The sequence below is a fragment of the Pseudorasbora parva genome, chromosome 24, assembly GCF_024679245.1.
Source record: "Pseudorasbora parva isolate DD20220531a chromosome 24, ASM2467924v1, whole genome shotgun sequence".
NCBI lineage: Eukaryota > Metazoa > Chordata > Actinopteri > Cypriniformes > Gobionidae > Pseudorasbora > Pseudorasbora parva.
In genome coordinates this window covers 36940853-36967414 of record NC_090195.1, presented here as the reverse complement: position 1 = coordinate 36967414, position 26562 = coordinate 36940853, and the positions used below count along the sequence as shown (strand labels likewise).

The following is a 26562-nucleotide window of genomic DNA, read 5'->3' as shown; positions in this document are numbered from 1 at the left end:
CGTCTTCTTTACCTGTGTTTTGATCAGGAGATTCTGAACTGAGAGCAGCGCGAGCACAGGAGTTTTAGTTTTTTAGGGTTGTATAATGACATCACTGCAGAGAAATGTCTTGTGATGTTTAGTCTGTGTGTTTTGAAGGCTGTAAACTCGGCGAGGCGTCGGAGTTCCTGGTGCCCATGGACGCCCGTATCCAGGTGCCCATGAGAAGCGGTCAGGTGGGCTGCTACGAGGTGTGCACCTGCGGTCAGAGCGGCCGCCTGGAGAACTGCGCCGAAATGCCATGTGTCGACACCACCAAGACCTGCCTCATCGCAGGACAGAGCAAATGTAAGTGTGTGAGTGTGTTAAGTGCCCTAGATGCTATTTTAAAGGTCCTAGTGTTGTTCTGGGTCTCCTAAAGCAGGATCACATGCATCAAAGGTCAAAAACACTTTAATACTCTCATAATATACATTGCACATCACTTAATTTCTCAAAGTCTGAAATGCTTCATCAGACGAATCAGTCTCTCTAAGTCCGCCTCTCTGAGAGCTGCTCTGCTGTGATTGGTCAGAAAGCAAGTGCTCATTATCATATCTGAATCTCAGCTCTCGACACGCAGGGATTGGAACAGTAACGATGGCGTGGGTTTGAGCATCTCATTAACAACACCAAACCAAACTCTTCCACTCTTAGAGGTGACTACAGAGGGGCTAAGAGATGCTGCTCAGCCAATCAGAACCAGAGATGGGCGTTAGTGAGTGAGTGAGGGCGGGGCTAAGAGACGCTGATCAGCCAATCAGGACAGGAGACGAGGATTAACTACAGTGAGTGAGGGCGGGGCTAAGAGACGCTGATCAGCCAATCAGGACAGGAGATGAGGATTAACTACAGTGAGTGAGGGCCGGGCTAAGAGACGCTGATTAGCCAATCATGACCAGAGGCTGACATTATGCAAATTAGTTGAATTGTTACACAGGACTGAGACAGAATTACTGATGACTCTTCGTAGTTCAGAATCGACTCTTTCTTTTCTTGAACTTTTCATGCACTTTGATCTTTGAAACTTTGAAGAGCTTTTCCAGTCACAAACATGACAGGGAATATTTGAAAAAATATAATAGGGGCACTTTAAACAATAATCCATCAATGCAGTTTAGTTATGTGGTTTGCATCAGGATTTTACGTAACAGACACCTATGATTTTGTAAGTTTTTATTTAATTATTATTCCAAGTTTGACACAAGAGGCAGAAGACTGAGACTATTGAAAGGGGGATGCTGCCCTCTGCTGGAGTGGTGTTGAACTGCAGGTCAGGAAATCTGGTTTCTCAATGGATGAATTATTACAGTGGCTTATAATGCTTTCAAAATGTTTGAAACAGAAAATAACATTAAAAACATTAAAACACAGACATATATAAAATCAAAGAAACATTTGAATACCTTCTAATTAGAATAAATGGATATCATTTGCAGATTGGTGTTTTCTTCTTGTTTTATTAGCGTTCCTCTTTTGCAAACGGCTGGTTTTACACTGTTGGTTTGAACCTGAATGAGTTTATTGGCTTTTCTTTCATGTTTATTTTTACTGCACTTCTGAAGGCTTGATTTGAGACAGATGTGCGGCGCTTTATGCTCGTGTCGATCGGTGTGCATTAGAAGATGAACTCATCTGGCAGGAATCTTTAATGTTTGTACGAAAACTAAATGTGTAGTGGTTTATACATGGTTAATAACTATATATCTGATCAGTGTAGTTATGAGAGATTGTCATTTATAATGTAAAAACTGCACATTATGTGATGCGTATTACAATATTATTAGAAATAAAATTTTCATAATGTAATATTTTTCTCAAATGTTATTACTTTATGTGCAGTTATTACTTTATGTGCAGTTATTGCATTATGTGCAGTTATTACTTTATGTGCAGTTATTACTTTTGTACAGTTATTGCATTATGTGCAGTTATTACTTTATGTGCGGTTATTACTTTATGTGCAGTTAATACTTTATGTGCAGTTATTGCATTATGTGCAGTTATTACTTTATGTGCAGTTATTGCATTATGTGCAGTTATTACTTTATGTGCAGTTAATACTTTATGTGCAGTTATTGCATTATGTGCAGTTATTACTTTATGTGCAGTTATTGCATTATGTGCAGTTATTACTTTATGTGCAGTTAATACTTTATGTGCAGTTATTGCATTATGTGCAGTTATTACTTTATGTGCAGTTAATACTTTATGTGCAGTTATTGCATTATGTGCAGTTATTGCATTATGTGCAGTTATTACTTTATGTGCAGTTATTGCATTATGTGCAGTTATTGCTTTATGTGCAGTTATTGCATTATGTGCAGTTATTACTTTATGTGCAGTTATTGCATTATGTGCAGTTATTGCATTATGTGCAGTTATTACTTTATGTGCGGTTATTGCATTATGTGCAGTTATTGCTTTATGTGCAGTTATTGCATTATGTGCAGTTATTGCATTATGTGCAGTTATTGCATTATGTGCATTTATTGCATTATGTGCAGTTATTACTTTATGTGCAGTTATTACTTTATGTGCGGTTATTGCATTATGTGCAGTTATTACTTTATGTGCAGTTATTACTTTTGTACAGTTATTGCATTATGTGCAGTTATTGCATTATGTGCAGTTATTACTTTATGTGCAGTTAATACTTTATGTGCAGTTATTGCATTATGTGCAGTTATTGCATTATGTGCAGTTATTACTTTATGTGCAGTTATTGCATTATGTGCAGTTATTGCTTTATGTGCAGTTATTGCATTATGTGCAGTTATTACTTTATGTGCAGTTATTGCATTATGTGCAGTTATTGCATTATGTGCAGTTATTACTTTATGTGCAGTTATTGCATTATGTGCAGTTATTGCTTTATGTGCAGTTATTGCATTATGTGCAGTTATTGCATTATGTGCAGTTATTGCATTATGTGCATTTATTGCATTATGTGCAGTTATTACTTTATGTGCAGTTATTACTTTATGTGCGGTTATTACTTTATGTGCAGTTAATACTTTATGTGCAGTTATTGCATTATGTGCAGTTATTACTTTATGTGCAGTTATTGCATTATGTGCAGTTATTACTTTATGTGCAGTTAATACTTTATGTGCAGTTATTGCATTATGTGCAGTTATTACTTTATGTGCAGTTAATACTTTATGTGCAGTTATTGCATTATGTGCAGTTATTGCATTATGTGCAGTTATTACTTTATGTGCAGTTATTGCATTATGTGCAGTTATTGCTTTATGTGCAGTTATTGCATTATGTGCAGTTATTACTTTATGTGCAGTTATTGCATTATGTGCAGTTATTGCATTATGTGCAGTTATTACTTTATGTGCAGTTATTGCATTATGTGCAGTTATTGCTTTATGTGCAGTTATTGCATTATGTGCAGTTATTGCATTATGTGCAGTTATTGCATTATGTGCAGTTATTGCATTATGTGCAGTTATTACTTTATGTGCAGTCATTGCATTATGTGCAGTTATTGCATTATGTGCAGTTATTACTTTATGTGCAGTTATTGCATTGTGTGCAGTTATTGCTTTATGTGCAGTTATTGCATTATGTGCAGTTACTGCTTTATGCACAGTTATTGCATTATGCGCAGTTACTGCTTTATGTGCAGTTATTGCATTATGTGCAGTTATTGCATTATGTGCAGTTATTGCATTATGTGCAGTTATTACTTTATGTGCAGTTATTGCATTATGTGCAGTTATTGCTTTATGTGCAGTTATTGCATTATGTGCAGTTATTACTTTATGTGCAGTTATTGCATTATGTGCAGTTATTGCATTATGTGCAGTTATTGCTTTATATGCAGTTTTTGCATTATGTGCAGTTATTACTTTATGTGCAGTTATTACTTTATGTGCAGTTATTACTTTATGTGCAGTTATTGCATTATGTGCAGTTATTACTTTATGTGCAGTTATTACTTTATGTGCAGTTAATACTTTATGTGCAGTTATTGCATTATGTGCAGTTATTGCATTATGTGCAGTTATTACTTTATGTGCAGTTATTGCATTATGTGCAGTTATTGCTTTATATGCAGTTATTGCATTATGTGCAGTTATTACTTTATGTGCAGTTATTGCTTTATGTGCAGTTATTGCATTATGTGCAGTTATTGCATTATGTGCAGTTATTGCTTTATATGCAGTTATTGCTTTATGTGCAGTTACTGCTTTATGTGCAGTTATTACTTTATGTGCAGTTACTGCTTTATGCGCAGTTATTGCATTATGTGCAGTTATTACTTTATGTGCAGTTATTGTATTATGTGCAGTTATTGCATTATGTGCAGTTATTACTTTATGTGCAGTTATTACTTTATGTGCAGTTATTGCTTTATGTGCAGTTACTGCTTTATGTGCAGTTATTACTTTATGTGCAGTTACTGCTTTATGCGCAGTTATTGCATTATGTGCAGTTATTACTTTATGTGCAGTTATTGCATTATGTGCAGTTATTACTTTATGTGCAGTTATTACTTTATGTGCAGTTAATACTTTATGTGCAGTTATTGCATTATGTGCAGTTATTGCATTATGTGCAGTTATTACTTTATGTGCAGTTATTGCATTATGTGCAGTTATTGCTTTATATGCAGTTATTGCATTATGTGCAGTTATTACTTTATGTGCAGTTATTGCTTTATGTGCAGTTATTGCATTATGTGCAGTTATTGCATTATGTGCAGTTATTGCTTTATATGCAGTTATTGCTTTATGTGCAGTTACTGCTTTATGTGCAGTTATTACTTTATGTGCAGTTACTGCTTTATGCGCAGTTATTGCATTATGTGCAGTTATTACTTTATGTGCAGTTATTGTATTATGTGCAGTTATTGCATTATGTGCAGTTATTACTTTATGTGCAGTTATTACTTTATGTGCAGTTATTGCTTTATGTGCAGTTACTGCTTTATGTGCAGTTATTACTTTATGTGCAGTTACTGCTTTATGCGCAGTTATTGCATTATGTGCAGTTATTACTTTATGTGCAGTTATTGCATTATGTGCAGTTATTGCATTATATGCAGTTATTACTTTATGTGCAGTTATTACTTTATGTGCAGTTACTGCTTTATGCGCAGTTATTGCATTATGTGCAGTTATTTCATTATGTGCAGTTATTGCATTATGTGCAGTTATTACTTTATGTGCAGTTATTGCTTTATGTGCAGTTATTGCTTTATGTGCAGTTATTGCATTATGTGCAGTTATTGATTTATGTGCAGTTATTGCTTTATGTGCAGTTATTGCATTATGTGCAGTTATTGAATTATGTGCAGTTATTGCATTATGTGCAGTTATTACTTTATGTGCAGTTATTGCATTATGTGCAGTTATTGCATTATGTGCAGTTTTTGCATTATGTGCAGTTATTACTTTATGTGCAGTTTTTGCATTATGTGCAGTTATTACTTTATGTGCAGTTATTGCATTATGTGCAGTTATTACTTTATGTGCAGTTATTGCATTATGTGCAGTTATTGAATTATGTGCAGTTATTGCATTATGTGCAGTTATTGCATTATGTGCAGTTATTGCATTATGTGCAGTTTTTGCATTATTTCCAGTTATTACTTTATGTGCAGTTATTGCATTATGTGCAGTTATTGCATTATGTGCAGTTATTGAATTATGTGCAGTTATTGAATTATGTGCAGTTATTACTTTATGTGCAGTTATTGCATTATGTGCAGTTATTGCATTATGTGCAGTTATTGCATTATGTGCAGTTATTGAATTATGTGCAGTTATTGAATTATGTGCAGTTATTGAATTATGTGCAGTTATTACTTTATGTGCAGTTATTGCATTATGTGCAGTTATTGCATTATGTGCAGTTATTGCATTATGTGCAGTTATTACTTTATGTGCAGTTAATACTTTATGTGCAGTTATTGCATTATGTGCAGTTATTGCATTATGTGCAGTTATTACTTTATGTGCAGTTATTGCATTATGTGCAGTTATTGCTTTATATGCAGTTATTGCATTATGTGCAGTTATTACTTTATGTGCAGTTATTGCATTATGTGCAGTTATTACTTTATGTGCAGTTATTGCTTTATGTGCAGTTATTGCATTATGTGCAGTTATTGCATTATGTGCACTTATTGCATTATGTGCAGTTATTGCATTATGTGCAGTTATTGAATTATGTGCAGTTATTGAATTATGTGCAGTTATTACTTTATGTGCAGTTATTGCATTATGTGCAGTTATTGCATTATGTGCAGTTAATACTTTATGTGCAGTTATTGCATTATGTGCAGTTATTGCATTATGTGCAGTTATTGCATTATGTGCAGTTATTACTTTATGTGCAGTTATTACTTTATGTGCAGTTATTACTTTATGTGCAGTTATTGCATTATGTGCAGTTATTACTTTATGTGCAGTTATTACTTTATGTGCAGTTAATACTTTATGTGCAGTTATTGCATTATGTGCAGTTATTGCATTATGTGCAGTTATTACTTTATGTGCAGTTATTGCATTATGTGCAGTTATTGCTTTATATGCAGTTATTGCATTATGTGCAGTTATTACTTTATGTGCAGTTATTGCTTTATGTGCAGTTATTGCATTATGTGCAGTTATTGCATTTTGTGCAGTTATTGCTTTATATGCAGTTATTGCTTTATGTGCAGTTACTGCTTTATGTGCAGTTATTACTTTATGTGCAGTTACTGCTTTATGCGCAGTTATTGCATTATGTGCAGTTATTACTTTATGTGCAGTTATTGTATTATGTGCAGTTATTGCATTATGTGCAGTTATTACTTTATGTGCAGTTATTGCTTTATGTGCAGTTACTGCTTTATGTGCAGTTATTACTTTATGTGCAGTTACTGCTTTATGCACAGTTATTGCATTATGTGCAGTTATTTCTTTATGTGCAGTTATTGCATTATGTGCAGTTATTGCATTATGTGCAGTTATTACTTTATGTGCAGTTATTACTTTATGTGCAGTTACTGCTTTATGCGCAGTTATTGCATTATGTGCAGTTATTTCATTATGTGCAGTTATTGCATTATGTGCAGTTATTACTTTATGTGCAGTTATTGCTTTATGTGCAGTTATTGCTTTATGTGCAGTTATTGCATTATGTGCAGTTATTGATTTTTGTGCAGTTATTGCTTTATGTGCAGTTATTGCATTATGTGCAGTTATTGAATTATGTGCAGTTATTGCATTATGTGCATTTATTACTTTATGTGCAGTTATTGCATTATGTGCAGTTATTGCATTATGTGCAGTTTTTGCATTATGTGCAGTTATTACTTTATGTGCAGTTTTTGCATTATGTGCAGTTATTACTTTATGTGCAGTTATTGCATTATGTGCAGTTATTACTTTATGTGCAGTTATTGCATTATGTGCAGTTATTGAATTATGTGCAGTTATTGCATTATGTGCAGTTATTGCATTATGTGCAGTTATTGCATTATGTGCAGTTATTGCATTATGTGCAGTTATTGCATTATGTGCAGTTATTGCATTATGTGCAGTTTTTGCATTATGTCCAGTTATTACTTTATGTGCAGTTATTGCATTATGTGCAGTTATTGCATTATGTGCAGTTATTGAATTATGTGCAGTTATTGAATTATGTGCAGTTATTACTTTATGTGCAGTTATTGCATTATGTGCAGTTATTGCATTATGTGCAGTTATTGCATTATGTGCAGTTATTACTTTATGTGCAGTGATTATATTTTGAGTTGCTAAAGGCTGGTCTCGGGTTTCTTTGAGTACACACACTGAGGCTGAAGTGAATATTGTGTGTGTGTGTGTGTGTGTGAGTGTTTGATCTGAAGGTCTTGATCTCTTTCCCAGCTCATGGTTCGTCATTCCGACTCAACTGCCAGCCCTGTTCCTGCTTCGCCGGTGAAAGTGTGTGTTCGTCCCGTCAGTGTGTGCGGTCAGACGGATCTGATGAGGACCGGCGGCTCTTCACAGGTGTGTGTGTGTATGTGTGCATATTACACTGTCTATTCAAATATATAAATATATAAATATATATATATATATATATATATATATATATATATATATATATAGCTATTCATGCAAACAATTATAGACAAAACATTAAAAATATCAAAATGTTCAGTCAAATTCTATGCAGTAATAGAGTTTGTGTAATGTTTCTGAAGGAAGTCACTAAAGCTGCTTTTATCTGATGACAGAGGAGACTTCCACCCTATGAAAGCTTTCTTTGGGAGATGAATCAGTGAATGATTATAACAGCAGCTGTTGCTGTTGTTCCTCAGGTCTTCCCTGCGGATGTGCAGATCACTTTGTGCCGGTGTGTGCTGATAACGGACGCACGTATCCCAGCTCCTGTGTGGCTCGCTGTGTCGGCTTTAGAGACAATCAGTTTGTGTTTGGCTCGTGCCGGAGCATCGACCCCTGCCTGCCAAACCCCTGCCAGAAGAACCAGAGGTACGTGTGTGTGTGTGTGTGTGTGTGTGTGTGTGTGTGTGTGTGTGTGTGTGTGTGTGTGTGTGTGTGTGTGTGTGTGTGTGTGTGTGTGTGTGTGTGTGTGTGTGTGTGTGTGAGTGTGTGTGTAACCCTTCCTATAGAAACATCTCACATCACAGGTCCAGGTCTGCTCATATCAAACACTGAGAGTGTAGGTGTGTGTGTGTGTGTGTGTGTGTGTGTGTGTGTGTGTGTGTGTGTGTGTGTGTGTGTGTGTGTGTGTGTGTGTGTGTGTGTGTGTGTGTGTGTGTGTGTGTGTTCTGAAGATGTCTAATGCTGATGAACTGATAGAGGATCTGTTTGAAGATCAGTGTCTCACATCTGTGTTATGTAACTCACAGCAATGCATGTTGCGTAACATTGGCTTGGCCTGCTTTTCAAAGGAAATGTTTGTTTCTTTATAAACAAGAAGATAAAAATGTGATGCCTTGATGTTAAACATGTGACTGAGGTGCTTTTGTGATGCAGAAGTCACTGCAGTGAACAGGATCTGTGTGTCGACTGGAGCCGGACCACCGGAATCAACAGACAGATATTTACCACTTTAGGGATAACATAATAAAGCTAACAGGGAATGAACAGGTCTAGAGTTATCTGGACTTCTAATATTCTTAAAATGTTAGCACAAAACCTTTATATCCAGATCAGTCATAACATTATGAACAGGTGAAGTAAATAACACTGATGATCTCTTCATCTCCTGTTAGTGGGTGGGATATATTAGGCAGCAAGTGAACATTTAGTCCTCAGAGTTGATGTGTGTGAAGCAGGAGAAATGGGCAAGCGTGAGGATTTGAGCGAGTTTGGCCAGATTGTGACGGCTAGACGACTGGGTCAGAGCATCTCCAAAACTGCAGCTCTTGTGGGCTGTTCCCGGTCTGCAGTGGTCAGTATCTATCAAAAGTGCTCCAAGGAAGGACCAGTGGAGAACCGGCCACAGGGTCATGGGCGGCCAAGGCTCATTGATGCACGTGGGGAGCGAAGGCTGGCCCGTGGGGTCCGATCAAACAGACGAGCTACTGGAGCTCACACTGCTCCAGAAGTTAATGCTGGTTCTGATAGAAAGCTGTCAGAATACACAGAGCAGCTCAGTTTGAGGCGTATGGGGCGGCACATTCAGAGAAAGTTTCTGTAACTTAATGGGAATATTAGCACATCGTTCTTAGAACACATTTTTGTTAGCAGCATAATGTTTGATGGAACTTTGCTGGTTTTGTTTGTTCGTTCACAGGTGTATCCCAAGACGTCAGGTGTGTTTGACGGACCTTTCCGACTATCCCTGCCCGCAGTACGAGTGTGTGACGCGTCCCTCTGGCTGTGACCAGAACCAGCTCGATCCGGTGTGTGACACAGACAACATGGAGCATGCCAACCTGTGTCTGCTGAATATGCGGAGCAAAAGCCTGGCCTACATGGGCCACTGTCAGGTCAGTTCACACACTTCTCTATCATATCTGTGATGATCTCTAACTGATCAACATGATCTGATAAACCTGTCACACAATCCCCTGACTAATAATTCAAACTCTTCTATCAAGTAAATGCAAGAATAACTTTGATATTGTTAGTAATATTTAATCTGGACTGAGACAGCTTTATGTAATTATCATCATCATTTATAAAAATCCTGAGTCTGAAATATGATCATCAGGTTTTTGAGGAAGGTTTATTAGTTTATTTGTCAATCATCATTGCATTATATATGTTTATGCTGCATTTATTCTTTCTCACATTGCATTAAATTTTAATTTAAAGAAATAAAGTCTGCTCTGACCTTTCATATCCATGCGCTGCTCCAGATTACAGTTTTTTACAATTGCTATGACAAATTTTTCAATATTTTTTACAAATTTCCTAAATTCTTAACTCAAAAACACACCTACAACACACAATTGTCAAAATGATTAATTTCATGCTCAACCCCACGTTGTAAACTAAACTCCAACACTAATTTCCCAAATACAATAATACACTAGCACAATACACAGGGAGAGGAATGGGAATGTTTGCTGTGTTTTGGTAGACATACCAAATTGTCCCATTCCACTCCCTCACCCTTTTCCCATTCCACTCCCTCTTCCTTGTCCCATACCTCTCCCTCACCATTTTCCCATTCCACTCCCTCTCCCTTGTCCCATTCCACTCCCTCTTCCTAGTCCCATTCCACTCCCTCTCCCTTGTCCCATACCTCTCCCTCACCCTTTTCCCATTCCACTCCCTCTCCCTTGTCCCATTCCACTCCCTCTCTCTTGTCCCATTCCACTCCCTCACCCTTATCCTATTCCTTTCCCTCACCTTTGTCCCATTCCACTCCCTCTCCCTTGTCCCATTCCTCTGCCTCTCCCTTGTCCCATTCCTCTCCTTCTCCTTTCTCCCTTGTCCCATTCCTCACCCTCTCCCTTGTCCAATTCCTCTCCCTCACCCTTATCCCATTCCTCTCACTCTCCCTTGTCCCATTCCTCTCCCTCTCCCTTGTCCAATTCCTCTCCCTCACCCTTATCCAATTCCTCTCCCTCACCTTTGTCCCATTCCACTCCCTCTCCCTTGTCCCATTCCACTGCCTCACCCATATCCTATTCCTTTCCCTCACCTTTGTCCCATTCCACTCCCTCTCCCTTGTCCCATTCCTCTGCCTCTCCCTTGTCCCATTCCTCTCCTTCTCCTTTCTCCCTTGTCCCATTCCTCTCCCTCTCCCTTGTCCCATTCCTCTCCCTCACCCTTTTCCCATTCCACTCCCTCTCCCTTGTCCCATTCCTCTCCCTCTCCCTTGTCCAATTCCTCTCCCTCACCCTTATCCAATTCCTCTCCCTCACCTTTGTCCCATTCCACTCCCTATCCCTTGTCCCATTCCTCTCCCTTGTCCCATTCCTCTCCCTTGTCCCGTTCCTCTCCCTCTCCCTTGTCCAATTCCTCTCCCTCACCCTTGTCCCATTCCACTCCCTCACCCTTGTCCCATTCCACTCCCTCTTCCTTGTCCCATTCTTCTCCCTCTCCCTTGTCCAATTCCTCTCCCTCTCCCTTTTCCAATTCCTCTCCCTCACCCTTGTCCCATTCCACTCCCTCTCCCTTGTCCCATTCCTCTCCCTCACCCTTTTCCCATTCCACTCCCTCTCCCTTGTCCCATTCCACTCCCTCTCCCTTGTCCCATTCCTCTCCCTCACCCTTTTCCCATTCCACTCCCTCACCCTTGTCCCATTCCTCTCCCTCTCCCTTGTCCCATTCCTCTTCCTCACCCTTTTCCCATTCCACTCCCTCTCCCTTGTCCCATTCCTCTCCCTCACCCTTTTCCCATTCCACTCCCTCAGCCTTTCCCATTCCTCTCCCTCTCCCTTGTCCCATTCCTCTCCCTCTCCCTTGTCCCATTCCTCTCCCTCACCCTTTTCCCATTCCACTCCCTCTCCCTTGTCCCACTCCACTACCTCTCCCTTGTCCCATTCCTCTCCCTCACCCTTGTTCTGGTTCTCATCTTCCTCTCCCTTTCCTTTGTCCAATTCCTCTCCCTCGCCCTTGTCCCATTCCTCTCCCTCACCCTTGTCCCATTCCTCTCCCTCTCCTTTGTTCTGGTACTCATCTTCCTCTGCCTCTCCCTTGTCCCATTCCCCTCCCTCGCCCTTGTTCCCATTCCTCTCCCTCTCCCTTGTCCTGGTACTCATCTTCCTCTCCCTCTCCCTTGTCCCATTCTTCTCCCTCTCCCTTGTTCTGGTACTCATCTTCCTCCCCCTCGCCCTTGTTCCCATTCCTCTCCCTTGTCCTGTTACTCAACTTCCTCTCCCTCGTCCTTGTTCCCATTCCTCTCCCTCTCCCTTGTCCTGGTACTCATCTTCCTCTCCCTCACCCTTGTCCCATTCCTCTCCCTCTCCCTTGTCCTGGTACTCATCTTCCTCTCCCTCTCCCTTGTCCCATTCTTCTCCCTCTCCCTTGTTCTGGTACTCATCTTCCTCCCCCTCGCCCTTGTTCCCATTCCTCTCCCTTGTCCTGTTACTCATCTTCCTCTCCCTCGTCCTTGTTCCCATTCCTCTCCCTCTCCCTTGTCCTGGTACTCATCTTCCTCTCCATCGCCCTCGTTCCCATTTCTCTCCCTCTCCCTTGTCCTGGTACTCATCTTCCTCTCCCTCTCCCTTGTCCTGGTACTCATCTTCCTCTCCCTCTCCCTTCTCCTGGTTCTCATCTTCCTCTCCCTCGCCCTTGCTCCCATTCCTCTCCCTTGTCCTGGTACTCATCTTCCTCTCCCTCGCCCTTGTTCCCATTCCTCTCCCTTGTCCTGGTACTCATCTTCCTCTCCCTCACCCTTGTTCCCATTCCTCTCCTTCTCCCTTGTCCTGGTACTCATCTTCCTCTCCCTCTCCCTTGTTCTGGTACTCATCTTCCACTGCCTCTCCCTTGTCCAATTCCTCTCCCTCTCCCTTGTCCAATTCCTCTCCCTCTCCCTTGTCCCATTCCACTCCCTCTCCCTTGTCCCATTCCTCTCCCTTGTCCAATTCCTCTCCCTCTCCCTTGTCCAATTCCTCTCCCTCTCCCTCAACCTTGTCCCATTCCACTCCCTCTCCCTTGTCCCATTCCTCTTCCTCACCCTTTTCCCATTCCTCTCCCTCTCCCTTGTCCAATTCCTCTCCCTCACCCTTGTCCCATTCCACTCCCTCTCCCTTGTCCCATTCCTCTCCCTCACCCTTTTCCCATTCCACTCCCTCTCCCTTGTCCCATTCTTCTCCCTCTCCCTTGTCCAATTCCTCTCCCTCTCCCTTGTCCAATTCCTCTCCCTCACCCTTGTCCCATTCCACTCCCTCTCCCTTGTCCCATTCCACTCCCTCTCCCTTGTCCCATTCCTCTCCCTCACCCTTTTCCCATTCCACTCCCTCACCCTTGTCCCATTCCTCTCCCTCTCCCTTGTCCCATTCCTCTCCCTCACCCTTTTCCCATTCCACTCCCTCTCCCTTGTCCCATTCCTCTCCCTCACCCTTTTCCCATTCCACTCCCTCAGCCTTGTCCCATTCCTCTCCCTCTCCCTTGTCCCATTCCTCTCCCTCTCCCTTGTCCCATTTCTCTCCCTCACCCTTTTCCCATTCCACTCCCTCTCCCTTGTCCCATTCCACTCCCTCTTCCTTGTCCCATTCCTCTCCCTCACCCTTGTTCTGGTTCTCATCTTCCTCTCCCTCTCCTTTGTCCAATTGCTCTCCCTCGCCCTTGTCCCATTCCTCTCCTTCGCCCTTGTCCCATTCCTCTCCCTCACCCTTGTCCCATTCCTCTCCCTCTCCTTTGTTCTGGTACTTATCTTCATCTGCTTCTCCCTTGTCCCATTCCTCTCCCTCGCCCTTGTTCCCATTCCTCTCCCTCTCCCTTGTCCTGGTACTCATCTTCCTCTCCCTCACCCTTGTCCCATTCTTCTCCCTCTCCCTTGTTCTGGTACTCATCTTACTCTGCCTCTCCCTTGTCCCATTCCTCTCCCTCTCCCTTGTCCAATTCCTCTCCCTCTCCCTTGTCCTGGTACTCATCTTCCTCTCCCTCGCCCTTGTTCCCATTCCTCTCCCTTGTCCTGGTACTCATCTTCCTCTGCCTCGCCCTTGTTCCCATTCCTCTCCTTCTACCTTGTCCTGGTACTCATCTTCCTCTCCCTCTCCCTTGTTCTGGTACTCATCTTCCACTGCCTCTCCCTTGTCCAATTCCTCTCCCTCGTCCTTGTTCCCATTCCTCTCCCTCTCCCTTGTTCTGGTACTCATCTTCCTCTGCCTCGCCCTTGTTCCCATTCCTCTCCTTCTCCCTTGTTCTGGTACTCATCTTCCTCTCTCTCCCTTGTTCTGGTACTCATCTTCCACTGCCTCTCCCTTGTCCAATTCCTCTCCCTCGTCCTTGTTCCCATTCCACTCCCTCTCCCTTGTCCCATTCCTCTCCCTCGCCCTTGTTCCCATTCCTCTCCCTCTCCCTTGTTCTGGTACTCATCTTCCTCTGCCTCACCCTTGTTCCCATTCCTCTCCCTTGCCCTTGTTCTGGTACTTATCTTCCTCTCCCTCTCCCTTGTTCTGGTACTCATCTTCCTCTCTCTCTCCCTTGTTCTGGTACTCTGCCTCACCCTTGTTCCCATTCCTCTCCCTCTCCCTTGTCCTGGTACTCATCTTCCTCTCCCTCTCCCTTGTTCTGGTACTCATTTTCCTCTCCCTCGCCCTTGTTCTGGTACTCATTTTCCTCTCCCTCGCCCTTGTTCCCATTCCTCTCCCTCGCCCTTGTTCTGGTACTTATTTTCCTCTCCCTCGCCCTTGTTCCCATTCCTCTCCCTCTCCCTTGTTCTGGTACTCATCTTCCTCTCCCTCTCCCTTGTTCTGGTACTCATCTTCCTCTCCCTCGCCCTTGTTCCCATTCCTCTCCCTCTCCCTTGTTCTGGTACTCATCTTCCTCTCCCTCTCCCTTGTTCTGGTACTCATTTTCCTCCCCCTCCCCCTTGTTCCCATTCCTCTCCCTCGCCCTAGTTCTGGTACTCATTTTCCTCTCCCTCGCCCTTGTTCCCATTCCTCTCCCTCTCCCTTGTTCTGGTACTCATCTTCCTCTCTCTCTCCCTATGTCTGGTACTCATCTTCCTCTGCCTCACCCTTGTTCCCATTCCTCTCCCTCTCCCTTGTCCTGGTACTCATCTCCCTCTCCCTTGTCCTGGTACTCATTTTCCTCCCCCTCCCCCTTGTTCCCATTCCTCTCCCTCGCCCTAGTTCTGGTACTCATTTTCCTCTCCCTCGCCCTTGTTCCCATTCCTCTCCCTCTCCCTTGTTCTGGTACTCATCTTCCTCTCTCTCTCCCTATGTCTGGTACTCATCTTCCTCTGCCTCACCCTTGTTCCCATTCCTCTCCCTCTCCCTTGTCCTGGTACTCATCTCCCTCTCCCTAGTTCTGGTACTCATCTTCCTCTGCCTCGCCCTTGTTCCCATTCCTCTCCCTCTCCCTTGTTCTGGTACTCATCTTCCTCTCTCTCTCCCTTGTTCTGGTACTCATCTTCCTCTGCCTCACCCTTGTTCCCATTCCTCTCCCTCTCCCTTGTTCTGGTACTCATCTTCCTCTCTCTCTCCCTTGTTCTGGTACTCATCTTCCTCTGCCTCACCCTTGTTCCCATTCCTCTCCCTCTCCCTTGTCCTGGTACTCATCTTCCTCTCTCTCTCCCTTGTTCTGGTACTCATCTTCCTCTGCCTCACCCTTGTTCCCATTCCTCTCCCTCTCCCTTGTTCTGGTACTCATCTTCCTCTCCCTCTCCCTTGTTCCCATTCCTCTCCCTCTCCCTTGTTCTGGTACTCATCTTCCTCTCCCTCTCCCTTGTTCCCATTCCTCTCCCTCTCCCTTGTTCTGGTACTCATCTTCCTCTCTCTCTCCCTTGTTCTGGTACTCATCTTCCTCTGCCTCACCCTTGTTCCCATTCCTCTCCCTCTCCCTTGTTCTGGTACTCATCTTCCTCTGCCTCACCCTTGTTCCCATTCCTCTCCCTCTCCCTTGTTCTGGTACTCATCTTCCTCTCTCTCTCCCTTGTTCTGGTACTCATCTTCCTCTGCCTCACCCTTGTTCCCATTCCTCTCCCTCTCCCTTGTTCTGGTACTCATCTTCCTCTCTCTCTCCCTTGTCCTGGTACTCATCTTCCTCTGCCTCACCCTTGTTCCCATTCCTCTCCCTCTCCCTTGTTCTGGTACTCATCTTCCTCTCCCTCTCCCTTGTCCCATTCCCATGTTATTTGTGTTTTGTGTGATGTGTTATTTGTGTGTGTGTGTGACTTGTGTAACGTGTTCTGTATGGGCTGTGTAACGTGTTGTATGCGATGTGTGTAAGATGAATGTGTGATGTGTGCAATGTGAGTAAAGTGTAACATACGTGTACCCTGTGTGTAAAATGTAACGTTCGTGTAGTGTGTGTGTGTAAAGTGTAATGTGTGTGTGTGTGTGTAAAGTGTTACGTACGTGTAATGTGTGTGTGAAGTGTAACGTGTGTGTGTAAAGTGTAACGTGTGTGTGTGTGTGTGTAATGTGTAACGTGTGTATAAAGTGTAACGTGTGTAAAGTGTAACGTGTGTGTTACGTGTGTCTGTGTGTAAAGTGTAATGTGTGTGTGTAAAGGTTAACGTGTGTGTGTGTGTGTAAAGGTTAACGTGTGTGTGTGTGTAAAGGTTAACGTGTGTGTGTGTAAAGGTTAACGTGTGTCTGTGTGTAAAGTGTAACGTGTGTGTTACGTGTGTCTGTGTGTAAAGTGTAATGTGTGTGTGTAAAGGTTAACGTGTGTGTGTGTGTAAAGGTTAACGTGTGTGTGTGTGTGTGTGTAAAGGTTAACGTGTGTCTGTGTGTAAAGTGTAACGTGTGTGTAAAGGTTAACGTGTGTGTGTAAAGGTTAACGTGTGTGTGTGTGTGTGTTGCAGGACGCCTGCCGCAGGTCCAGAGAGGTGTGCGGTCACAGCGGCGAGACGTACAGTACGGTGTGTGAGGCGTTCTCTGATCGCGTGGCTGTGGACTATCAGGGCCGCTGTCACGCCGTCGGGGCCGTGTCGGAGTTCACGTCGGACTCTGGGTGTACCGCGGTGTCATGTGTTCCTCTGTCCACTGAAGGCTGCCGTCCCGTCACTCCACCGGGTCAGAGCCGCGTCACACCCTTCACTCTTACATTCAAAACAACAGCATTTATCTGAAATACAACCTTTTGTCACATTATAAATGTCTTTACTGTCACTTTTGATCAATTTAATGCATCTTTGATGAATAAAAGTATTTAAAATGTAGTGCACCCTAAAGTTTTGACTATTAGTGTATTGCACAAAAATCTAAAGCTCTTTCCAACATTAATAGTAATCATAAAAATGTGTTGATCATCAGATCCTCATATTTTTATTTATTTATTTATTTATTTATTTATTTATTTATTTATTTATTTATTTATTTATTTATTTATTTGACAGGGACAACGCAGAAAAAAAGCATTGCTACAATGTCATGCTGCCGATGCTCCACATATAGGCTTATAGCCAAAGGCTAATTTGCAGCCCCAGTCCCTGATTAGGCTTTTAAAGAAAACATCACACACACAAAAAAAGAACAAAAAAAGAAAACTAAAACCATGTATGACCATCAATGTTCACAAACCTGCTTTTGTTTGAACCACTGTTTTAGATTTATTTGAAAGAGTTTGAACTCTGTTTGCATTTTGAGTTCATCTGGCAGGCTGTTCACAAGCATTGTACCTGGAACTGCAAACGTGGATTGTGCAAATGTAGTTCTCGTTTTTGGTACTGTGCTATTCTGATTAGTTGTGCCTCTTCTAGTCATTCCTTTACTGCGCTGTTTTGTTATTAATTGGCATATAATAGCTGGAGCAAGATTGTTTACATTTAAAAACCATTTTAATAAGAAAAAAAAAAAAATGTTCAACGCTAAGCAAATTATACTTTTGTAAAATGTTACAATGATGCCATCTAACTGGTTTCTTGTCCAATATTTGTACTGTTCGTTTATATAAAGATCTAGCAGGTTTGATAGTCGATTAAGAAACCTGACTCCAGACGGTCACACGATAAGATAAATGCGAGAATACCACTGCATGCAGATATAACGTGGCTGCTTTTAGACAAACAGTTCAAGTTTGTTCTGATGGTTCTACACAACCTTTTTACATGCACATCAAATTTTAATTGAGAATCTAAAATAACCTAAATATAAAATAAACTAAATATTTAAAATCATTAACTCTCTCTATTGCCTTTTGATTGATCTGAATTATAAAGCCGTTCATTTCCTTCCTTCTAATTGAAAACCACATTGGGACAATTCAAGGTCAAACTGTTGTTTTGCAGCCACTGTGACACAGCAGTCATCTAATTTGTTAATATATCTACAGCTAAGCGAGGAGTCTGTGCTGATACATAAATGACTGTCATCTGCATATCACTGACATTTAGTTTCTGTACAACAATTTGATAAATCATTAACATACAGTACAAGGAAAACAACAGTGACCCTTGAGGGAGACCCATCTCATTGTTTTGTGAAGATGATTTTGAATTATTTATCCTAACACACTGATCTGGAGAGTCTAAATATGATCTAAACCAACTAATTACCTGCTCAGAGAAACTAAATGAATGACTTTATGACTTTATGAATGAGTATTTCATGATTTACAGAATCAAAAGCCTTGGTCTAAAACTACTGCGCCAACCACATTAGCCACAATTTGCCATTTCTGTTGAATACTTAGGTCTAAAACCAAACTGGTTAGAGTGAAGTAGACCATTTTTTTCTAGATAGTTGATAAGTTGTTCAGCTACCAACTTTTCCAGAATTTTATAGATAGAAATTAGTCTATAATTCTAGCAGTCATATGAGAGTGATTAGTGAGGGTCATGTGACTCTGAAGACTGGAGGAATGATGATAAACTCAGCTCAGATCACAGGAATAAATCACACTTTACTATATATTCACACAGAGAACAGATGATCTACACTGCAGGAATATTATTTACTGGAGTTATGGTCAGATTAATGAGCAGAAGAGACTCTTTCAGAAACGTTGTAACTTTTAGTGTAGATTATTGTAATTAATTAACAGTAATTTATGAATGTATATATTTGTCAGTCATCTTGTGGCCTGTTGGGGTTGAGAGCCACTGATCTAAACACTGATTTATTATAATAGAGGATTTATTGGACCCTGGAATTATCTTTACCTTTACGAGGGCATTTGTGTAAAAAAACTAACCATGAACGACTGAACTGAAATAAATGTGTAGTAATGTGTTGGCAGGCGCCTGCTGTCCGGTGTGTGCGGGAATGCTGCAGATCCTCTGGAATAAAGAGCAGATGAACATCTTTGCCAAGGTAAATGTGCCACAAGGATTTGAGTGGCATTGGCATCAGTCAGTCAGCAGGGGGCAGCATTGGCCATTTCACAGCATTACTGGAGGATGAAATGCACCACATAGACTATCATTTCACACAAACAACATGGCTTTCATCACCCAGTCCTAACCCCAGAGTATATTTATGGTCTTTAAGCATTGGGTTATATTTGCTTTTATTAACTTTTATTAGTGAATGTTATTTGGGCTATGGCCTCCCTACAAAAAACACATTATCTCATGTTTTCAATGGGATGAATGGGAGAATCAGTGTATGAACAACAACTGTATGTACTCTGAAAATGTACATACTCTGGGTAAGAGTTGCATGTATATATATAAACATACACTATATTGTCAAAAGTATTGGGTTGAACCTCCAAATCCCTGAGTTCAGGTGTTCAATCCCTTCATGCACAGGTGTATAAATCAAGCTCTAGCCATATAAAAATAATAAGGCCATTCCTGACATTTCCTCACTACTAAATATTCCACGCTCAACTGTTAGTGGGATTAGAACAAAGAGGAAGCCATTGGGAACAACAGCAACTCAGCCACGAAGTGTTTTCAGGGCTTGAGCTTGGCCCTTTAGTTCCAGTGAAAGGAACTCTTAATGCTTCACCAAGACATTTTGGACAATATCATGCACCCAGTTTGGAGACGGCCCCTTTCTTTTGCCAAATAAACTTTTGGCAATATAGTGTAAATTGCTCTTTTATATTAGTGTTGTAAAATAAATACCCATGGAATCTGGTATGATGTTAAAAGGATAGTTCACCCAAAAATGAAAATTATATCATCATTTACTCGCCCTCATGTTGTTCCAAACCGGCATGAGTTCCTTTGTTCTGCTGAACACCAAATAATATATTATGAAAAATGTTTGAAACAAAGCAGACAGAGCAACCATTGACTGCTATAGGGAAACATATTGTTGCTCTGTCTGCTTTGTTTCAAACATTCTTCATAATATATTATCTGGTGTTCAGCAGAACAAAGGAACTCATGCAGGTTTGGAACAACATGAGGGCAGAATTTAAATTTTTGGGTGAACTATCCCTTTAAAACACCAAGCACTGCTTTCCTCAAAGATAAATAATAAATCTAATGTTATAGATGTTGCCGTTCATAAAGGCTCATTAACGTCTGGCAGTGCTTCACTAATTAGTACATTATTACAATCATCACTACTGCTACTGCTTATATTAGAGACAGTGATTTGAGCAAATGAGTGCTGCTTTAAATGATGCGGCTTGTTGAGGAAATGTTTATATGTGCTAAGAGGTGTGTGTGTGTGTGTGTGTGTGTGTGTGTGTGTGTGTGTGTGTGTGTGTGTGTGTGTGTGTGTGTGTGTGTGTGTGTGTGTGTGTGTGTGTGTGTGTGTGTGTGTGTGTTTCAGCTGAACCGCAATCAGCCGGTGACGCTGCATGGCATCCTGAAGATCCTGCGTCTGCACATCTCTGTTCCTCAGTGCGATATCTTCGGCTATCTGAGCATCGACTCTGAGATCATCATCCTCATCGTGCCTGTGGATCAGCAGCCGACGCCCCTGCAGGTGTGTGTGTGTGTGTGTGTGTGTGTGTGTGTGACGAGCCCATTGCTGGAACAACCTAAAATTGGCTGGTTCTATAGTATTTCTTTCTTTCTAAATAAATATATAATTTAAATAATGTAATCATATATTAATTTAATTAATAAGCTATTCAAATATGTTTTAATAAAAAATTATAATGTGCAGTATGAAATATTGATATTAATTTTGACGTTTGCTAGATGTTGTTATTAATCATTAGTGTTTTAAAGCTTAACTTTAGCAGAGGTCATATGAACGTACAAATGAGTGAAATAAGCATAAATCGAATATTTAATATCAACCAATATAACATTTCCTCACAAAAAAAAATCTTTTTGGCTAATAACCTCATTCAGGATAATTGGGACATTTCTTTCCAATCATCTCAAGGACAAAAAAGTGTCCCAGTTTACCAGAATGCTCTGTTACTTCCTCCAGAAAATGTTTTTGAGATGTAACTTTAAAATGACTGTCATCTGGATGAATCTCACTCATATCAAATCATATTTTAGACTTTCCCCACCTGTGTTATGTGTAGTTTAGCATCAGTTTTTGTGCAGTAGTGTTCACCACAGCCCGTGTTCTCATTATAAACACACACACACACACTAGCGGTTCGGTGAGCGTGTGTATTCCCAGTGATAAACGAGCGTCTCTCCTCCTCCATCCGGCGCAGACTTTCATGCGCTTGCATCATGTGCTCCAGATGTTCCTACAATTTGCCTAAAAATATTAAAACTGTCTACAAGGACGTAATGGCCTATTTCTGCCCAGTGGAACTGAGAGATGTGTGTGTGTGTGTGTGTGTGTGTGTGTGTGTGTGTGTGTGTGTGTGTGTGTGTGTGTGTGTGTGTGTGTGTGTTGGTCTGGTGTGTATCCGCAGATTGAAGCCTGCAGTAAAGAGGCAGAGAAGATTGACTCGCTCATCAACTCAGGCAGCCCGACGCTGGGCTCCCACGTGCCTCTGTCGGCCTTCCTGCATTCAGAGGTCCATCTCTCCACTGTCAGCTTCGCTTCATCCGCCTCGCTCTCTCTCTCGCTCTGCCTCTTCTTCTCCTCTCTCCTGCTGTCCTTCATCCCCTTCTCCTCCTAACCCCCTTCCCCTGTTTGACCACGGACCTTCCCGGGTCACCTGACGGGAAACCGTTGCAGTCGACGCTGACGACTACGCTGCAAACTGACAATCAAATTCAGCATCAGGAGATGGATTTTCCTCTCGCTATTAAGGACCTTCTCAAAAGGAAACTGTTTCGCAAGGTCAAGTGGAACAGGAAATGGAAAAAACGGGCGCGCCGGAGACCGAAGTCGAGTTCAGACGACCTGCTGCTTTTAGATGTCTCACGGACCCGATTACAGCACATATCAGCTTTCTACGGAAGCCTGCGGAGGCCACGGAATGCAAGATAAAAAGGGTAAATGGGACTTTATCTCACAGGTCTGACTTTTTGCTCGCAATTGTGAGTTAAAAAGTCAGAATGACAAGAAAAAAGTCGGAAAAGGTAAAAATTGAGTTATAAAATTTTAATTGTGATTTAAAAAGTAAAAACTGAGTTAAAAAGTCGCAGTTGTGAGTTAAAAAGTTTTAATTGTAAGTGTAATACAGTTCGTAGATGGAAGGAAGGAGGCGGGAACCGGCGAACGTTTAAACAACATTTATTAACTCAAAATAAATAAACAAAACGAAAGTAAAACCGCGGGCAGCCCCTCACGGACGACTGCCCGCGAACACACAAAATAAAACGTGGGCAGCCCCTCACGGACGACTGCCCACAAACACATAAACAAAACTAAACATAAATTCCAGGCCTGGTCCTCTCTCGTCTTCCGCTGTCCTTGCTCCTCCTTATATGCTCCCGTCACATGGCCGCGAGACGAGACCGGTGGGCCACGCAGCTGGCACTCGTTAACATTAATCACCGGCCCGCTCTCGCGGTCCCTCGCCCCGCTGCTTGCCACACCACATACCCCCATCGCCCCTCGCAGGCCGGGGGGCACTCCCGAGACGGCGCTCTACTCCCCCCCCCCCCGGAATGGGGGGCGATCACGGCGGCCGCGGCACCTGGGGGTAAGGACAGAGAGGCGAGAGAAATGTAGACGGGAGCACGGGGAGCCCGCGGACGAGAGAGGGGAGAGAGGGAAAAAAAAGAAAGAAAGAGGAAAAAAAAATTTCTAGTCCGGTTCCCAGACACACTGCCGTTCAGCCCTCCGCCCGCCGAAAGGCTCTTCCTCGCGGTGCTGTGCGATGGCACTGGACGCCTGGTGGGCAGCTCTATCTTCCTCCGCCCCCTGGCGGCCGGCGGTGACTCTTCCTTCCGAGGGACCCGGCAGCGAGCCCCGCCCTCCCTGCTCCTCCCCTGTCAGGCGGATGGCAGCAGGCTCCGGCCCCCGGCAAGCGCGGCGACTCCTCCGCTCCCTCTCAGACGGCAACCACCCCACCTCGACCCAGGGGCACGGCAGCGAGGTCTCCGTCCCACCTTTCCCGCTCCAGCACCATCCCCTCGGGCAGCCCTCGCGGTCTTTCATCATCCGATCCCCCTCAGCAGCGAGGGCTCTCAGACAGCGCGTCCCTCCTTCCTCCCGGGTTTCGGCACCAATGTAATACAGTTCGTAGATGGAAGGAAGGAGGCGGGAACCGGCGAACGTTTAAACAACATTTATTAACTCAAAATAAATAAACAAAACGAAAGTAAAACCGCGGGCAGCCCCTCACGGACGACTGCCCGCGAACACACAAAATAAAACACATAAACAAAACTAAACATAAACTCCAGGCCTGGTCCTCTCTCGTCTTCCGCAGCTCTTGTTCCTCCTTATATGCTCCCGTCACATGGCTGCGAGACGAGACCGGTGTGCCACGCAGCTGGCACTCGTTAACATTAATCACCGGCCCGCTCTCGCGGTCCCTCGCCCCGCTGCTTGCCACACCACAGTAAGTTTAAAAGTCGCAATTGCAGGAATAAAATCTTAATTGAGTTAAAAAGTCGCAATTGCAAGAATAAAATCTGAACTGAGTTAAAGTTGCGTTTGTGAGTTAAAAAGTCAAAATGTTGTTAAAAATTCAAAATTTAGTTAAAGTAGCAATTGTAATTTAAAAGTCCCAATTATGAGTTAAAATGTAAAAATTGAGTTAAAAAGTTGCAATTGTATGTTTTAAAGTCGCAATTGCGATAATAAAATCTGAATAGAGTTAAAGTTGAGATTGTGAGTTAAAGGTCAGTTTTGAGTTTCAAAGTCGCAATTGTAAGGAAAAAGTCAAAATTGCGAGAGAAAAATCTGAATTGCGTTAAAAGTCAGAATTGTGAGTTTGAACGTCTGATTGACCTGTTTTATTTTCACTTCTGTGGCAGAAGCAGGCTTCCACAGCTTTCAAGTGGCCTGAGGAAAGGCTGTTTTTAAATATGATATATTGTTTGAAATATTTTATTGTTCCTCAAAAGTCGATGACAGAAAAGAGGAGCCCAGCCATGTAAACGAATATGACAATCGTACTGCTTATCCGTAAAGGGGTAAACACAATATGCCTTGCTTATAAATTTATATATATAAATAAATGTATGTGTATAGATTTTTTTTTTTAAATGAAGTATTGCAAAAACAAAACCTTTATGTTCATAAGAAATGAAAATGTTCTATTTTGAGATGTTTCTGATAAGGTAATTTTAAAAGCTAATGCATGATTGCCAGTGTTTTTACAGAATGTGTTGTCGTGTTGTGTTTATGATGCAAATTAAGGGCCCAGTACACACACACCTCGTTTCAATCAGTATTATTTGGCTTAGGCAGCTGTGTAGCATCGTGGGAAGGCCTTACTGTGTCCCGTCTGTCCGTCCGTCCGTCTGTATGTGTGTAACACTTCCCATGTATATTTTTATATGACAATAATAAATGTGATTATATTGCCGAAGGATTTCATCTTTATATAATACTTTTATTATATATATAATACTTTTATTCATCAAGGACACATTCAATTTAAGTGACAGTAAAGACATTTATAATGTTCCAAACGATTCTATTTCTAATAAATGCTGTTCTTTTGGACTTTCTATTCATCAAAGAATCCTGAGAAATCAAATGTATGACGGTTTCCACAGAATCATGAACTGATAATAATCCTAACCCTAACGATTATCAGCGATTTTTGCTTCTTCACATTACCAGTAGAGGAACCTGAACCCGGTAACAGCTGACCCCACATACGAGGGGATATTCTCACGACCTTGCACAACGTTCCCTAAAGGTCCTCTAATGGTTCCCTAAAGGTTCTCTAATGGTTCCCTTAAGGTCCTCTAATGGTTCCCTAAATGTCCTCTAATGGTTCCCTAAATGTCCTCTAATGGTTCCCTAAAGGTCCTCTAATGGTTCCCCAAAGGTCCTCTAATGGTTCCCTAAATGTCCTCTAATGGTTCCCTAAAGGTTCTCTAATGGTTCCCTTAAGGTCCTCTAATGGTTCCCTAAAGGTCCTCTAATGGTTCCCTAAAGGTTCTCTAATGGTTCCCCAAAGGTCCTCTAATGGTTCCCTTAAGGTCCTCTAATGGTTCCCTAAAGGTCCTCTAATGGTTCCCTAAAGGTTCTCTAATGGTTCCCCAAAGGTCCTCTAATGGTTCCCTAAAGGTCCTCTAATGGTTCCCTAAAGGTCCTCTAATGGTTCCCCAAAGGTCCTCTAATGGTTCCCTAAATGTCCTCTAATGGTTCCCTAAAGGTTCTCTAATGGTTCCCTTAAGGTCCTCTAATGGTTCCCTAAAGGTCCTCTAATGGTTCCCTAAAGGTTCTCTAATGGTTCCCCAAAGGTCCTCTAATGGTTCCCTAAAGGTCCTCTAATGGTTCCCCAAAGGTACTCTAATGGTTCCCTAAAGGTCCTCTAATGGTTCCCCAAAGGTCCTCTAATGGTTCCCTAAAGGTCCTCTAATGGTTCCCCAAAGGTCCTCTAATGGTTCCCTAAATGTCCTCTAATGGTTCCCTAAAGGTTCTCTAATGGTTCCCTAAAGGTCCTCTAATGGTTCCCTAAATGTCCTCTAATGGTTCCCTAAAGGTCCTCTAATGGTTCCCCAAAGGTCCTCTAATGGTTCCCTAAATGTCCTCTAATGATTCCCTAAAGGTTCTCTAATGGTTCCCTTAAGGTCCTCTAATGGTTCCCTAAAGGTCCTCTAATGGTTCCCTAAAGGTTCTCTAATGGTTCCACAAAGGTCCTCTAATGGTTCCCTAAAGGTTCTCTAATGGTTCCCTAAAGGTCCTCTAATGGTTCCCTAAAGGTTCTCTAATGGTTCCCCAAAGGTCCTCTAATGGTTCCCTAAAGGTTCACTAATGGTTCCCTAAAGGTCCTCTAATGGTTCCCTAAAGGTCCTCTAATGGCTCCCTAAAGGTCCTCTAATGGTTCCCTAAAGGTCCTCTAATGGTTCCCTAAAGGTCCTCTAATGGTTCCCTAAAGGTTCTCTAATGGTTCCCTAAAGGTCCTCTAATGGTTCCCTAAAGGTTCTCTAATGGTTCCCTAAAGGTCCTCTAATGGTTCCCTAAAGGTTATCTAATGGTCCCCCAAAGGCCCTCTAATGGTTCCCTAAAGGTTCTCTAACGGTTCCCTAAAGGTTCTCTAACGGTTCCCTAAAGGTCCT

The 26562-nt window shown here is 42.1% G+C and overlaps 1 protein-coding gene across 1 annotated transcript in view; it reads left to right on the top strand.

Moving 5' to 3' along the window:
• The window catches only part of reck (reversion-inducing-cysteine-rich protein with kazal motifs), an 87101-nt gene extending 63176 nt beyond the window's left edge, over positions 1 to 23925 (top strand). Inside the window, exons 14-21 of the mRNA XM_067434597.1 lie at positions 139 to 327; positions 7893 to 8015; positions 8330 to 8501; positions 9772 to 9967; positions 16912 to 17122; positions 19287 to 19360; positions 20780 to 20935; positions 21837 to 23925. Coding sequence (XP_067290698.1) covers positions 139 to 327; positions 7893 to 8015; positions 8330 to 8501; positions 9772 to 9967; positions 16912 to 17122; positions 19287 to 19360; positions 20780 to 20935; positions 21837 to 22046 — 1331 coding nt within the window. The 3' untranslated portion in view covers positions 22047 to 23925. The remainder of the gene's footprint in view (positions 1 to 138; positions 328 to 7892; positions 8016 to 8329; positions 8502 to 9771; positions 9968 to 16911; positions 17123 to 19286; positions 19361 to 20779; positions 20936 to 21836) is intronic.
• The last annotated feature ends 2637 nt before the right edge of the window (positions 23926 to 26562 follow it).